Source organism: Pelmatolapia mariae, linkage group LG3_W, assembly GCF_036321145.2.
Source record: "Pelmatolapia mariae isolate MD_Pm_ZW linkage group LG3_W, Pm_UMD_F_2, whole genome shotgun sequence".
Classification (NCBI taxonomy): Eukaryota; Metazoa; Chordata; class Actinopteri; order Cichliformes; family Cichlidae; genus Pelmatolapia; species Pelmatolapia mariae.
This window is the reverse complement of record NC_086229.1, coordinates 34,334,186-34,349,910: the sequence shown is the minus strand read 5'-3', so window position 1 is coordinate 34,349,910 and position 15,725 is coordinate 34,334,186. Positions and strand designations below refer to the sequence as shown.

The 15,725-nt window shown below is 42.2% G+C and overlaps 2 protein-coding genes across 3 annotated transcripts in view; one reads left to right on the top strand and one right to left on the bottom strand.

Annotated features, from left to right (window-relative positions):
* The window catches only part of LOC134622284 (NACHT, LRR and PYD domains-containing protein 12-like), a 1,346,881-nt gene that overhangs the window by 1,248,094 nt on the left and 83,062 nt on the right, over positions 1 to 15,725 (top strand). The gene's annotated exons all lie outside the window — the stretch shown is intronic.
* LOC134624407 (NACHT, LRR and PYD domains-containing protein 3-like) overlaps positions 14,027 to 15,725 on the bottom strand; it is a 45,127-nt gene continuing 43,428 nt past the window's right edge. For both annotated transcript variants that reach the window (XM_063469392.1, XM_063469391.1), the window contains exon 10: positions 14,027 to 15,104. In XM_063469392.1, coding sequence (XP_063325462.1) covers positions 15,083 to 15,104 — 22 coding nt within the window. In that variant the 3' untranslated portion in view covers positions 14,027 to 15,082. The remainder of the gene's footprint in view (positions 15,105 to 15,725) is intronic.

The following is a 15,725-nucleotide window of genomic DNA, read 5'->3' as shown; positions in this document are numbered from 1 at the left end:
TCCGTTTTGGCCTCCACACTGAGACGGCGTTTTTGGTCAAGGGAAACTGAGCTTTTTGAAAACAACGACGCATTTTAGTCATATGATGCAGTCATGTGACCAATTAAACTAAGTGGGTGGACGGCATTATACAGCAGTTCTTTTGTTTGCTCTCAGTTTTGACAGATTAAAGATTAATATCAGTTTATACATGCTGCAGAGCTCCAGATAAAACTTTTCCTCCACATTTGGCAGCGAAGCTTCAAAGAGCCTGAAAGTAAATAAACGGCACATGGAAATGACTTCCTGTGTGAGGCTTCAGTGTTAGTGGAGCCGCTAAAAGTGGTGGATCTAAATCTGCACCTCAAAGTGCGTTCACATACAAGTAGAAGGGGAGTGAGTGGGTCAGCGCTCAGGGCTCAGACACTAAGTTGGCCTTAAACACACCATTTATTTCCATGGAAACAGACACAACCAGAGTTACAGGTTAAATCCCCCTGTACAATAAAAAGAGTCTCAACACGCTAAAAACCCTGCCGCAGAAATAACTCTACACTGTCAACACAAAGGCTAAACAAATGTTTCCATATGCTAAAATTCCCATAATGCCACAGTCCAGCCACACGCGGGCAGATGTTCCTTATCTGAGACAGGAGAGGAATTTCTCTCCCGGGATGGAAACCACGCCGGCCAGAAGAACAAGGGGGCGGGGCTCCTGTCGCAGACCTGTCTCCTCCTGACAGTGCGTCACAGTCCCGCCCCACTCCACACCTGAACACGGCCTCCGTCGTAGCACCGCCAGATGCAGGCAGAGGGACACCCCTGCCCTGCTGTGGATTGCATCGCCTCCCACTATGCTGGCTGCGCGCGTTTCTTTTCCTCCTGCTCGCCTTTCGTGCGTCGCCTTCCCGTCTCTGCGCTCACCATCCCCTTTAACAGGTCAGCCTGGCGGCTGATAGGCCGCCTCGGGGAACGCCCCCACCTCCACAGGTGCTACTATTGTGTGCTTAGTCCACAGTGGATTAAAAGAATATTGTGCAACAACACTAAAACACACAATATCAGGATAAAACCTGATATTTAAATAAACAAACATAAATATGACAATAAAATCATGCAGGTAAAATCAACACTATGCACCAATGCACAGTCTGATCAAACTGTGTGACATCAGCATGTTTCAGCTGTGACATCAAAGATCTAATCAAACTAATAATGAATCACTTTGTTTGTGCAGCAGGAAATGTTCAGGAGCTCGTCTCTTCCTTCCAGCTGCTCTGATGGATCAATAAACCTGTGATCATGTTGTAAAGTGAGTTTGTTTCTGCACTGTGTGAACTTGACACACACACTGAGTCAGTTTCTGGAGCATCCAGCACACAGTCTGACTGCAGCTCTGCTGGACCTGAGCGATCCCTCTGATCTTCTTCTTTCTAATCCTGTCCATCCTGCTCACCTCCAACCAAACTCTCAGCATCTTCAGCTCTGCCACCTGCAGCTCCTCCTGTCTGTGTGCCTCCATCACAGCAGCTCTCACTGCCATCTCCTCCTCTTCACTCTTACTGCTCTCCTCCTGTCATAAATCAGCCCTGACCTCCTCCTCATCTCTCCTTGTTTGTACTTTCTCTTCTCTGCAGACTCTCCTCCTCACTCTCACTACAGATCATAACTTTGTCTGCAAACATCAGAGTGTTCATCAGCACTGCAAACGGGCTCAGAGCCACCTCTTTGTGAGCCACTGCCTGAGCCTGTGAGTATTTAGAAAGTAGAAGGACAGAAACTCCAGGTGTGGACGAGGCTCGTTGCATCAAAAACAGCTGCTGCTGTGATTCCTGCTGAAGGGGCTTCAAATAAGTGTCTGAATACTTCAGGAAATATGATGTTAAAGAAACAATCGTAAAGTTGTGTTTCCAGTTTGTCATTATTAGAAACATTATCAGCCACAGGCTGAATGGATTCAGTGGAGTAAACTGATACTGGTCCCACCATGACCTCTGACCTGCATCTACAGCACTGAGCCCTGACAGTGAGCAGCACTTGTTTCTTCAGCAGGATGTTTCCTCCCTGCTGCAGACGGTGCAGGTGGAGGTGTTTGTGTCTCCATCTGTGGGGTATTTCAGGGTCAGACTGAGGTCTCCAGGTTACAGCAGCTTTCTCTTCATCTTCGTTGGGTCTCTGTAAAACTTGTGTGTCTCAGTTTGTTCCTGATGTGTTCCTGACTCGTTCTTTGGTAACTAGTCTGCAGCGTCCTGTAAAGTGCTGCAGACATGTTGGATGAAGAAGAACAGACAGACTGAGCCTCCACAGTCGGCCATGTCTCACACGCTTCCTTTCTTTGGGCCTCAGCATCAGCAACGTGTCTGCGGAGGATGTAGCTTTGAGTGACCACAACTGCGTCTTTGTTGACCTTCACTTGAGGACGTGCCATTGGATAAATGAGTCTATTTGAAACTTCAGAAACAAAACTCAGATCAGAAAATGGGAGAAATTCAAAGTTTTGTTTGACACAATCAGCTGTTGCGTCTCGAGCTGCCTCACCTATAAATGTGGCTCTAAAGCAGACAGCAACAAAAGTCTGATTTTCTGTAGACCAAAGAAATCAATGACAAACCCCCCCCAGAGCGTTCTTGTTGTGCAGCTCACTGCTGCTCTACTTTTACACCTGTGACATTTGATGAGAATCAGCCGTCTGCAGCTCCCTCAGAGATTCTCCCCACAAAGCTTTTTGCCTTGTAAACCTTTTTAACGCTTTTCTTCAGACTGGAGTGTTCCAGCTTTTTCAAACATGCCGTTGTGGAAGCAAAGCTCAGCAAACCCAGCTTAGATCCAACATTGCATCAACTTTATAGATCAGTTTCTCTTTCAGGTCAAAGCTTGTTGAGAAGCCGCTTGCTGCCCACCTCACAGCCTGCTTGAAGAAACACCACATCTATGAGCGTTTCCACTCTGGTTTTGGTCAAATGGATCCACTGACACTGCACTACTAACAGTAAGCAGTTATATTGTGATGTCAGCAGATGGTGGAACAGTCCTGGTCTTGTTGGAGCTCTCCTGCTCTGAACATCTGAAGCTCTCCACCACATGACTGAGCATAACTCAGGGAGGAACATTGACTGAAGCTGCTGCAACATTTCCTGTCAGCACATGATTGTGTGACAGTCAAGGAGCCACCAGAGGACACCTGCTAACAGGGCTGGGTATCCTCACTCATTTCTACAATCCATTCACTTTGAATCAGTTTGCTCAGACAGGCATAAATATTATCATTCATTTCCATATTTTTATATCTATAAAAGAAAGCTGACACTGTGAGACTTCATCAGAGGTGTGAGCATCACAGCAGAGGCCTTTGTGTCAAAGTCACTGAGGATAAAACAGAAGAACATGAAGCAGATTTTCCTGTTCTGGCTTTTTATAGCAGATGACCTTAAAAATATTCTGCAGTAGAACAAAAACACATGTGAACATGACCTGATGAAGTGAAGCAAAGTTACAGAGGTTTGATTACAGACTAGTGATTGAGCCGGATCTTTGAAGTGAACGACGCGAGCCGGCTCCTTATCGCGAGCCGTGGGGTTTTTTTTTCTTTCTCTCGCCCTTCCTCTCTCTCGCACTTTTCTTTCGCTTCACTCCGCACGCGAGCCTTGTGCTTTGCGGTGGGCAGAGGGGGGAGGGGCGGTAGTTACACTCTCAGTAGCACAGGAACAGAGCGGGAGGGAGAGACAGAGAAAGAGAGCCAGGGACAACAACGTCACATTAGAAAGGTATAGTAATCATCCACAACTATTTTCAGTTGCAGATGATAAAGGATTCAGAAAGTTTATTCATGCAGGCCCATATGACAGAGAATGTGCATCTTCTTTTTCATATTTTAATTTATATTTAATTGTGCTGTGGTTTGCAGTGTTTTGTGTTATTTCATTTTAAATTTGTTTAAAAGGAAAAGCTGAAAATTTAAATAGTTAAAAGTTGAACAGTGACTAGTTGGTTTTTGTATTATATGATTTATTTATTACATTTTATGTGGAGTGAATAAATAAAAGTATATTTACGGTGGCCCCTAGAGACAAAGCAGCACGTACAAACTCCAAAACACGTACAAACTCCAAAACACGTAAAAACTCAGACGCACGTAAAAACTCAGGCTACATCCACACGTACCCGGGTATTTTTGAAAACGGAGATTTCTAAAAATGTCTATTTTTGAAAACTCAGTTTTTGCATTTACACATGGATGAGGAAAACTGAGAAAACGCAGCGTCAAAGATGTGCGCCTTTTTTGACGTCACACCGTTTTGTTTCGGTGAAATGAATTTCTACAATACTGTTACTGTTAATTGTCCTCTCTGCAGTGTTTAAATGCTTACATATACACACACAGTTACTGTCCCTCCACACATACAACTCGGTTCTGCTTCTACGCCCCATCTTTGTTTCCCACCGAGGCTTCTAGACTTCTGGTTGGCCAACATTTCTACATGTTTAGGAATATATCAGCACCTGTTGCTTTGGCATGCTCCTAGCAGCGTTTTCCTTCATTTCTGCATTTACATGTGGACGGGATTATTTTTTTAAAACGAAAACGGAAAATCTCTGTTTTCAAAAATACCCGTGTACGTGTGGACGTAGCCTCAGAAGCACGTAAAAACTCCAAAACATGTACAAAAGACAACAGAAGTGCTCCAGGATGCTAGGCGCAGTGTTGAGCTTTTGTTACCTAGAGGCTACACAAGCCAGCAAGTACCAACGACCGGTGTGTGGTAGTAAGAGGTAAATGAACTTTTTCTTTAAATTATTTGAATATATATGAGTGCTTGTGTATAAATACACAAACAATATACATATGCTTTCAATTGTGTAATGTAAGTGATCTAAGTAGCTCTGTTTTGGAAGTTCAGTTAACGCTAGAAATGTGTTTTAGAGTTTGTACGTGCTTTTTGGAGTTTGTACGTGTCTCTAGGGGCCACTGTATATATTTATATATAAACATATATAAATACAACCACTTTTTTTACATTAGTAATTCCTTTTGTGCATAATTTTATATTATTGTAATAATAAATTAATTAAAGCAACAAAACAACCTGAAGAGCCGGTTCGGAGCCGAAAGAGCCGGCTCTTTTTAGTGAGCCGAGCCGAAAGAGCCGGTTCTCTAAAAAGAGCCGGAAATCCCATCACTATTACAGACACAGCTGAGAGTTTTGCAATTTTGCATCATTTTACAAAGTTTGTTCAGTTTTGAACAGCAGAAATGAGACTAAGTCAAAAACAACAACAAACCCAGCGGCCGACAGCGCTGTCAACAACGGTAGACTGGTGGGTAACAACACGCCAATAATGCAGCAAACAGAGACTTTTAGATGGAAACTGAATCTGATGCGTCTTTGTGCAGAATCCATGTTCCTGCTCTCAGTTACTGTTTTAGCTGTTTAATGGTTGTTGGAACTGTGGGAGCTTTAACCTGAGATTCAGGTGTTTCAGCTAAAATACATTTATATTTAAACATCGATTCAGGATTTTAATGAATCAATATGACGTTATCCAAGCTAGAATCGATTTCAATCACTAATCAAAACCCACCCCTACCTGCTAACCATCGGCATTATGGGTAGTGTAGTAGGAGACACTCAACTGACTTAACATAGTGCCGGAAATGAAATAAAAGACCTCCAGAGACGATGAGAACAAGAACCAGGAGAACCAGCAGAACCAGGAGAACCAGGAGGACCAGGAGAACCAGGAGAACCAGAAGAGCCAGGAGAACCAGGAGAACACGGAGAACCAGGAGAACCAGCAGAACCAGGAGAACACGCAGAACCAGCAGAACCAGGAGAACCAGCAGAACCAGGAGAACCAGCAGAGCTGTGGCCCAGGATGGAAATGGTTCTGTGGAGAGACACAAATTGTCAGGTGACCTTTGACTGAATGTAATGAATTAAAGATTATGCTTAGATTTAAAATGGTTAAGCAAGCATGCTTATTGTGACAATATTAAAAGTTCAGTTTGAGTGATTGTGATCGTCTACAGCAGGGTTTTGGTTTATTGTTGACCTTTGACCTGCAGTGGGACATCTCTCAGTCTAAATGATGTGACGGAGCAGGTGTAGGTGGCGCTGTCAGACAGGTGGAGGTTGGTCAGGTTCAGGCTGAGGTCTCCAGTTTCCAGAGCGTCAGTCTTCATGGATGTTCGGCCGCTGTAACGCTGGTTTGGATCTTTCAGTTCGTCTCCTTGAAGCTGCTATCATCTAGTTTTGATTCTGGTTCTGTTTTGGTTAAGTCCTAAGTAGTCCTGATTTTGAACTGTTGTAGTCCTGTTTTAATTCTGGATCAGTTCTGGGTCTGGTTGAATTGGGGTTTAGTCCCTGTGTCTTGATGCATACTACCCTTTAGGGCTAAGCCCCGGGTGTTTCAAATGTCTGGCTCCACCTCTGGTGCTATTGTGTTAATCTCGGGATATTCTATCTATCATGTATTATTCAAAACACACAGGAAAAGACCCAGGGAAACCGAATTAACAATAAAAACCCTGAAAGCCATAAATTTCACACCCCAGCCTCAACTCTCGTGGGGGTTGGGGGCAGCTGATTTAGATGTAAAACAAACAGTGGATGGAGCAGCTACAACATTCTCTTTTCTTCAGTCAGAGTTCATTGATCACTTGCTTTGATGAAGGATTGCTGCTTTTACTACCCGAGCTCACCGTCTCGGTAACGACTCTGCCTCTTTGCTCTCCACGGTGTTTAAACAGACTCCACCTCCACGTTTGAACTGTGACGTCACCACATCGCTGCGGTCATGTTATCAGTGTTGATTAAGAACTGGACCTGCTCGGGTTTAATACTCAATGCTGTTCTTACATATTTTTGTGTCGACTGAGGTGACGAAGACTACATTAAAGGAAGTACGAAGCAAAAACAACATCAAAAAAGCCGCGACTATGTTTTATCATCGGTGAGGGGTCATTGCAGTGCTACTACGTCATTACTCACCTTATCTCTGTCTGGGGCTCTCCTCAGCTCTTCCCAAGAGGGTGGCACGGATGCCTCTCCGGTGGTCCTCCTTGGGCTCTCGCACTCTGGGGCCTCTGGATGTCTGGAGCCTGGATCTCCTCCATGCCTGCTTCATGCCCTGGGGGACGGGGCTAGGGCCCTCCACACCCTCTAGCAGACCATTACATGGGGAAACCTTTGAATACAAGCGCACTGATCCACACAGGTGTGCACACGGGTGTTCACTAGACATAAACTACACCTTTATTGGCTGTTACTTCAAAGCACATTGTGCGCTGTGTAGGAATGTTTAGCTTATTTTAGAGTTTAGGAACGTGGTAGATAGGATTATGAGACACTGACACTGCCCTGGATATAAATAAAGGCCTGACTGTGTCATGAACTTAGGAGTAGATCTTAGGAGACCCTCCCCAGTTGAACTGTGAAAGTAAGACAAAGAGGAGTTAATGCTGAGTGGAAATTCCCCAGAGGATACCTGTGTGGGGGTCTCAACATTTGTAACTTGATAACTGTGGTCTGGAAGGGAGAGGGAGTTTTATGACTGTCAGGGAGTAACGTACGCAGAGACACACACACACACAGTGCTTAAGCTGTTACACTCACACATCCACATGCACACTCACTCACGTGCACTCACATAGACACGTGGGTATGCGCTCACACACAGGCACTCACGTGCTCGTGCATACACACAGAGACAGAGTTTGGACCACACCATGGGGGTTTTATGATGCAGCCGCTTCTATAAAGCTGGCTGTGACTAACAAAGGGGTGAAGATTTTTGCAGAGGGACACCGGCCTCGTCTTCCCTTCTAGTATGTTTAGTATGTTGCTCTGTTTGTTTTACTTGTTTTTGCTTCTTTTTCTCTCAACAGGTGATCGAGGAGATTTTTTTTCTCTTCTTTCTCTTTTTAAGTGCCCTTTCTCACTGTCCCTCTTCCCTTCTGTTTTTCTTTTCCTTCATCTGTCTTTCTCCCTTTCCTGTCCCTCAGTCATGTCTGTCCCGTCTGTAACAACTGAAAATAAAATAAAATAAACAATAACAACAAAGGTCGATCAAATGGACCAATACGGCAAGGCCGTGATGATCCATTTGGCAAAGTAAAGCCATTGGGTATCCTTGTTGGTCTTCAGACAGCTATTCTGACAGCTAAAGAACCAAATGGGACAGACAAAAAACCAAACAAACAACAACCTCACCTTATCTCCCTCTGCGCTCTGGATCCACGGGCAGACTCAGCTAACACGCTGCATACTTTCACTTTCACAGCTCCTCCCCTCTGTCTGTGTGTTCTGTCAGAGATTCATGGGACATGCAGTCGTTAGACTTGGACTGTGGTTTCCTAAAGAGCTCAGATTTTACTGTCCGATGCAACAATAAAAAGAAAACATGTGGAGAAGCTTTAAAAACTGTTCCAGATTCAACCCGACTCATCCCAACATCCTGCTGCTGACAGGTATGGAGAGAAAAGACAGGTCCCTAACAAACAGTCAGCCATCCTTTTCCTTTATTATGGAAATCTGTCACCATACAGTAACGTTTGCTTCACTGGTACTTAGAAAAAGATGGTAGGATGGCTCCGTTAAAAGTCACGTCTGGGTTTGAAAAGAGAAAACAGAGACAGGTGGAAATGAAACTCAGAGGACGTCCACATGAAATAACCGGCCTCACATTCCTGCTGTTAGTTAGTTTATTCATTTCTAACAGGAAATCATGTCTTTGTATTATGTTAGCCAACATGTAATCGCTGCAGGCAGTCCCTTTGTACACGTGTGTACTAAATCACTCATCTGCTGCCAGGCCACACAGAAAAGTCATTTGTTTTTTCCACTGGACCCAAATCCTTGGCAGCACCGATGTGTGCTAATTAGTTTGTACATGATGGAGGAAACTGGGACTTGTAGCTTTTAACACTGATGCTGTCATCCTGTTTGTAAAAGCTTTAATCCATCCAGTAACTGAAGGCATTATAACCATCTCTAATATTCATGTAACACTAAATCAGAACATGGAGACGTCTTGTTGTTATTGTGGTCACAAAGATTCTCAAAGGTCTTTATACTGACATGAATTTAATATTGTTTGGATAGTGTCTTTTGTAATTGTGTAATATTAAAAAATAGATATGATTGGTTAATGACGTGTGGCATGTTTAATGCTTTTAAAAATGTTGAGAGCTAATATTGTGTCATAGTTGAGCAGCGTGTGAAATATATTTATCATTGCCTAAAGTCCTGAAGTGGACACAATCAGTAGCATGAAATATACTTAGTGTTGCTAAAGTACTTCTATGTACACAGTGTACTTTACCTTTGAATAATTCTGACATGAACAAAAAAACCTGTTTTACAGTAGACAAGAAAAATCCCTTTTAAATCAACATAAATTCAGTCTTATGTAAATGAAATACTTTGAATGTAATAGTAAAAATTAACTGAGGAGGAAAAAGATAAATTACACTAGTTCACTGCATCCCAGTCGCATGGGACCGACCACACAATGAAATCAGTTTAAAGAACATTTTTAGTTTATAAAGCTCCATCTAAAAATATCCATGCTGCTAAATGAGAAGTTAAGTGTGAAACAGGAAAGAACCTCAAATCTAGACATGATCAGCCAAAATAGGAGGGCAGATGAAGAGCTGGAACATCTGTCACATCTGTTTCTCATCAGCTTCTGAGAGTTTGTCATTAATTAAAAAGAAAATGACAATCAGAATCAAGCTGATAGTATGAAAGCAAAGGATCCCTTCATCAGGTCCAGGCAGAGAAGAACTGCAGTGTGAGAACAAAACTGCATATTTATTTTAGGTTTGAAACTTCAAATCTAAGATTAACTCAATCCTTCACCTTCAAACTAGCAAGAACGTGATTATCAGAAACAAATCTGTGCTTCCTGTTCCAGTTTTTACAACAAATTATATGCATCCAGAAAGAATGTAAGACAATAAGAAAGAGTACAGCTTCTTTCTTAGGGTAAGGTGAGGTTCATCTGATTAATTCTACAGACCAGGGATGCCCAGAGGGTGGCCCACAGTAGTGTTGTGAGTAGGCTGAAAGATTTGGATTTTTAAATGGTTAGTCTTCATTTTCCGAACCACTTTTGGACCTGAACACATCTCATCAGTAAAAACCAAAAAGAAGAGGAAAAAGTGCACAGAGGTATTTTTGATCTTGTGCAGAAGGTTCAATCTAAAAGCAACAGGTTAGGTGGTGTCAGGGGAGGTACTGTAGTCTGTAGGATCACTTTAGAAACCAAGAAGAGGAACAACGAATGTTACAACTCAGTGAACTGTAGGTGAGGATGGACCCAGGAGAAGGAGAAAAGGATGGATGGAGCTGGAAAGGTTGTGCAGCAGGTTAGGGTGATTAAAGACAGAGATGGAAATGTACTAATGAGGGAATAGAGTGTGTTGAGAATCAGGAACGAGGACTTTAAAGGACAGATGGAGGAAAACTAGTGGATTGGGATGTCCTGAGGAGTAAGAAGGATAAGATACCTGCTGAAGTATGGAGATGTCTTAGAGAGAGGGCAGTGGACTTCAGACTGTTTAACACATTCACTGTGGACTCTGATGTTTGCAGACGACACTGATCTGTAGTGAGAGTAGGGAGCAGGTGGAGCATAGCCTGGAAAGGTGGAGGTATGCTCTGGCGATAAGAAAAATGAACATCACTAGAAGTAAGACCGAACACACACGTGTGAATGAGAGTTTGACCCCAGGTAAACTCATCCACCTTCACTACCTCTGCTCCTTGCAGCTTCACTGTTACACATTGAAAGCAACAGACAGTGCACGAGAGGTGGAGATGCCGGCAGGGTGGAGCGGGTGGAGACGAGTGTCAAGGGTGTTTTCTCACAGAAGGATAACAGCGAGAGTGAGACCTGCTATGATCTGTGGTTTGGAGACGGTGGCACTGACAAAAAGACAAAAGGCCGAGCTGAAGACCTGCAGATTTTTACTGGGAGTGACCAGGATGGACACAATTACAGCTCAGGTTTTACTGGTTTGGACAAAGTTAGAGAGGTGAGGCTCAGATGCTTTGGACATGTGCAGATATACTGGACACAGAATGATGAAGATGAAGCTACAAGAAAGGAGGAAAAGAGGAAGACCACAGAAAAGATCCATAGATGTAGTGAAGAAGGACATGACAGTTTCTGTTTGTTAGTTTTGTTTTTATTTATTTGGCAAAAGATTCAGAAAAAAAGACAGTGGCCACAACATTGGTCAAATCACATATCCTGTTATCTTTGATCATAATTTTAATGTTCTGTAAATATGTGGCGTAGCATAAGCAGCAAGGAAGGTGATAAGTAGTGATGGCTCGCTTGAAGCTGACGCTGTCAAATAAATCAACACACTGCTTCAGAAGCACTGTGTCGAAGCTTGATTCGTTTGGCCAGAGTCACATGATCAGTGACATCCGAAGCTTCATTTACGTAACTGCTTCGGTGTCTGATTCACTGGTTTATAAGGAAGTGAATCATTTGCGGGATTTGTGGAGTGTTTCGATGGTGACAGATAGCAAACCACTGCTCACTGATCATCAACCACTGATATGGAGCCAGTGAGGAAGAGAGGAGGTTCTGTTGTGTGGGAGTATTTGGAGTTGATTTTGGTCAGTCAGGTGGGTTTTCCAGCTTTGTGATCTGGCTGTTTGCTTTTGTTTTGTGCGTGTGTTATGGCCCGTCTAGGCGCGGTCAGACCACAACATAAAGGGTGATCCATCCCCGTCCAACCCCAAGCAGCACGTCACACACTTAATACTTTGTGACTGATTTATTTACAATAAGTGCATTTAAACAAAGGAAGGGAGCAAATTATAACTTCAGGGTGAACCCAAGGCCAAAACAACAAACAAAAAGGTAGCCTATCTCAGGAGTATATAACTTACCTATTCAAAAGAACCAAACCAAACGACAAGTACTTTCCTCCCTACCTAACAAAAACAGGAGAAAACTAATCAAACAAAACGGCGGTCCACCCCTACATGCTCTTACATCAAATCAACATAGTAACACAGTGAACGGTCTGCCGGCTCTGTTGGGCGGAGGATGAATGACCTGGCTGTCCCTGGCGGTATCTTCTTATCCGCTGCCTCCCGGTCCTCAGCCAATCGGTGCGAGCCATCCACCCTGGATGCACCAACCACGGAGGAGCACCTGCACACTCAAATTTACATATGATTACGATCCCAGTCGTAACAGCGTGTTTATTTTATCTGAAAACAGGAAAAACTTAAAATGTCAAAAATCTGCTTTACATAATATAAATATCATTAAATAACTTTAGAAAAACTTCCATTTGACTCGTAATATTTAATATTATAAAAATATATATTTTATTTTCAAAATAATCTTAAAATGTTAGTCTACAAAATGTGCAGCAATTTAATTTATTTATTCCCTTTAGCTGATAGTTTGTGGGGCCCAGTTAGAATGTATAACTGCATCTCTACCAGTTTCCCTGCACTTCTCTGCCATGTGAAGGGATTTTCCTTAATGCAGGAGAAATTAGCTCCACGAAAAGGTCACAAGCAAAGAAAGACCACACCATGGTGCATGTTTAAACAAGGAAGGTTTACTGGTCAAAATTATTTATGAAACAAATAAACCACATTTTTTAACACCAAAAAATACACGTTCAAAGCAACACAACAGCAGCCCAACATCAGACAGAACTCCACTCTGTAGAGTGGGCAATCATAATGAAGCAGTTGGTTTTATTTTATGGATTCAAGCTGCTCTTCATATTTTTGGCCACCAGATGTCATCAGAGAGGACTGTGTTGAAAAGCTTCGAGTAATGAACCGTTTTTCAATACAAGCTTCAGTGCTTCAGAAAGCTTCATTTGGCCATCACTAGTGATAAGTAAATAGCATTAGCAGACGATTGAACTTCTTTTAAGCATACTTTATTGCTGGCATCTCCATTTAACCATAAAATATTCAATCAGGCACTTGCTTTATACAGGACTTTGCCCACACCTGACCTCGTTAGTCTCTACCATTGAAACAAATGGGTCAAACCAAACAATACAATTCTAAACAAAGAACAGGAATAAGATCATGCATGAAACTGACAAACTCATTTACTCAGCTAAATGGTTTGTAAAGTAAAATACTGCATACAATACAATTCAAAGGGCTACTTTAAAGAAAATAAACAATACTATACAAAATGAAAAACCCTCCATTTGGTTACACCCAATGATGCAATCATTGACCTCATGACCCTATATAAACAGGAAGTACTGGGCAGTCCTTCCCATATACCTGTCTTAAATATAGGACCTGAATAAACAACATGGACACCATGGTAAGTGTTAGTGATGGCCAAATGAAGCTTTCTGAAGCATTGAAGCTTGTATTGAAAAACGGTTCATTACTCGAAGCTTTTCAACACAGTCCTCTCTGTTGACATCTGGTGGCCAAAAATATGAAGAGCAGCTTGAATCCACAAAATAAAACCAACTGCTTCATAATGATTGCTCACTCTACAGAGCGGAATTCTGGCTGATAATGGGCTGCTGTTGTGTTGCTTTGAACGCGTATTTTTTGGTACTTATGCATTTAATCTCTAGACGGGTATATTTATAAATAATATTATATTAGGGGCATTTTTTTTTCATATACATATTTTTGACCTGGGGGTAGAATTGATTGTGAAATGGAAAGGGAAAATGCTTATGAACTTGCAAATTAAAAACATGAGGCATTTAAGGAAACCCTTGTTCATTTTCATTTAAGAAGAAAATTAGTTTCACTGTCCGATGGCCGAACCTGTTCCTTTTCGTGGAGATAATTTCTCCTGCCTTAAGGAAAATCCCTTCACATGGCACAGATGAGGCCAGAGTGCAGAGAAACTGGTAGAGATGCAGTTATGGCTCCACAAACTATCAGCTAAAGAGAATAAATAAATTAAATTGCTGCACATTTTGTAGACTAACATTTTAAGATTGTTTTTTTTAAATAAAATATTTCTTTGTATAACATTAAATGTTACGAGTCAAATGGAAGTTATTCAATGATATTTATATTATGAAAAGCAGATTTTTTACATTTTAAGTTTTTCCCGTTTTCAGATAAAATAAACACGCACAAAACAAAAGCAAACACCCAGAACACAAAGCTGGAAAACTCACCGACCAAAATCAACTCAAAATACTCCCACATAACAGAACCAAATCTCTCAGTAGAATGATCAGTGGTTCGCTATCTGTCACCATCAAAACACTCCACAAATCCCGCAAATGATTCACTTCCTTCCATTTGAATCAGGTACCGAAGCAGTTACGTGCGTAATGAAGCTTCGGACGTCACTGGTCACGTGACTTTTGCCAAACGAAGCAAGCCTCGACACAGTGCTTCTGAACCAGTGTGTTGTTTTTTTCGACACACGCTCCGGAGCGTCAGCTTCAAGCGGGCCATCACTAGTAAGTGTAACCAAAACAAATGGTAAATGGCTTGTATTTGTATTATAATGTATTTGTAAAGCGCTTTACTTGGTCCTAAGGACCCCAAAGCGCTTTACACTCTACTCAGTCATCCACACATTCACACACACATTCACACACAACATAAAGAAACATAATTCAGATGACCTTCTGGTTAGTAATGTTGGCTTTAAAAAACATGCATGGATGTAAAGGATATAACTACTGCTACCACAAACAAAACGCGGGATAGTGTGTGTTAAGAGAAGTTACACCAGCAATGTCTAAATTACAGCATTATGGCTGACTGTAAAATAACAAGGAAATAAACCATCAATATGGTTAAGGGACAAGTGGTAAATGAGTTCATGTCTAACCACTTTGTCACGAAATACATGAAAAACCGAAGTAACATATTTTCAATGTCAGACAGAGACTGTAGAAGGACAGAGCAGCAGCAGCAGAGCAGATCCACTGATGATCCTCTGTCAGATCCAGATGGACACTGTCAGTCACTGCTGGATGAAGCTCTCCTCTCCACCTCCCAGTAACATGGCCCAGTCAGAGCATCTCTACACACAAGCTGCTGCTGCTTCAACCTCTCTGGATCATCAGGACACAGCTGCTCCTCTCTCAGCACACACACCGTCGTGTTTACCCAGGCTTACCCTTCACCCTGCAGAGAGAAGAAGGAAGAGCAGAGGAGACAAACGAGTGTTTCCAGAGACTCTTCTGCAAAAAGACCATTTGGTTCCTCGTGGTTCAGTTAAATAGAGGGTTCATACACATTTTTCAGGGTCAAATTCAAGCACTTTTTAAGCACTTACAAGGTCCATTTTCAAGTTTTTTCCAGCACTTTACCAAAAAAAAAGGATTAGAGAATTGTGTATCAATACGGTTGTCATTGTGCAAGATGATCGGATCTTTAGCAAGAATGCTCACCTCTGTTTTCTACACAGACACACAACACATATCACTGAACACTAGGGCTGCCACAAACGATTATTTTGAAACTAGACCTCTAAAGCCAGAGGCAGCATTTAAAGTGTTAAAGGAAAGTATCAGACTGACAGCCTGCATCCAAAACCTGCAAGAGAAGAATCAAATTCACTGAAGTGAAACAGAGAGAGAGAGATGAAACAGAGTCAGGAAGCTCTAGAGAAACATGGCAACATGAAGAATGAAGAGGTCACTTCATTTGTTGCTGAAGTTTTTAAACATAAAGAATAGGGCTGCCACAAATTATTATTTTGATAGTCGACTATTCACCGATTATTTTTGGGATTAGTCGACTAAT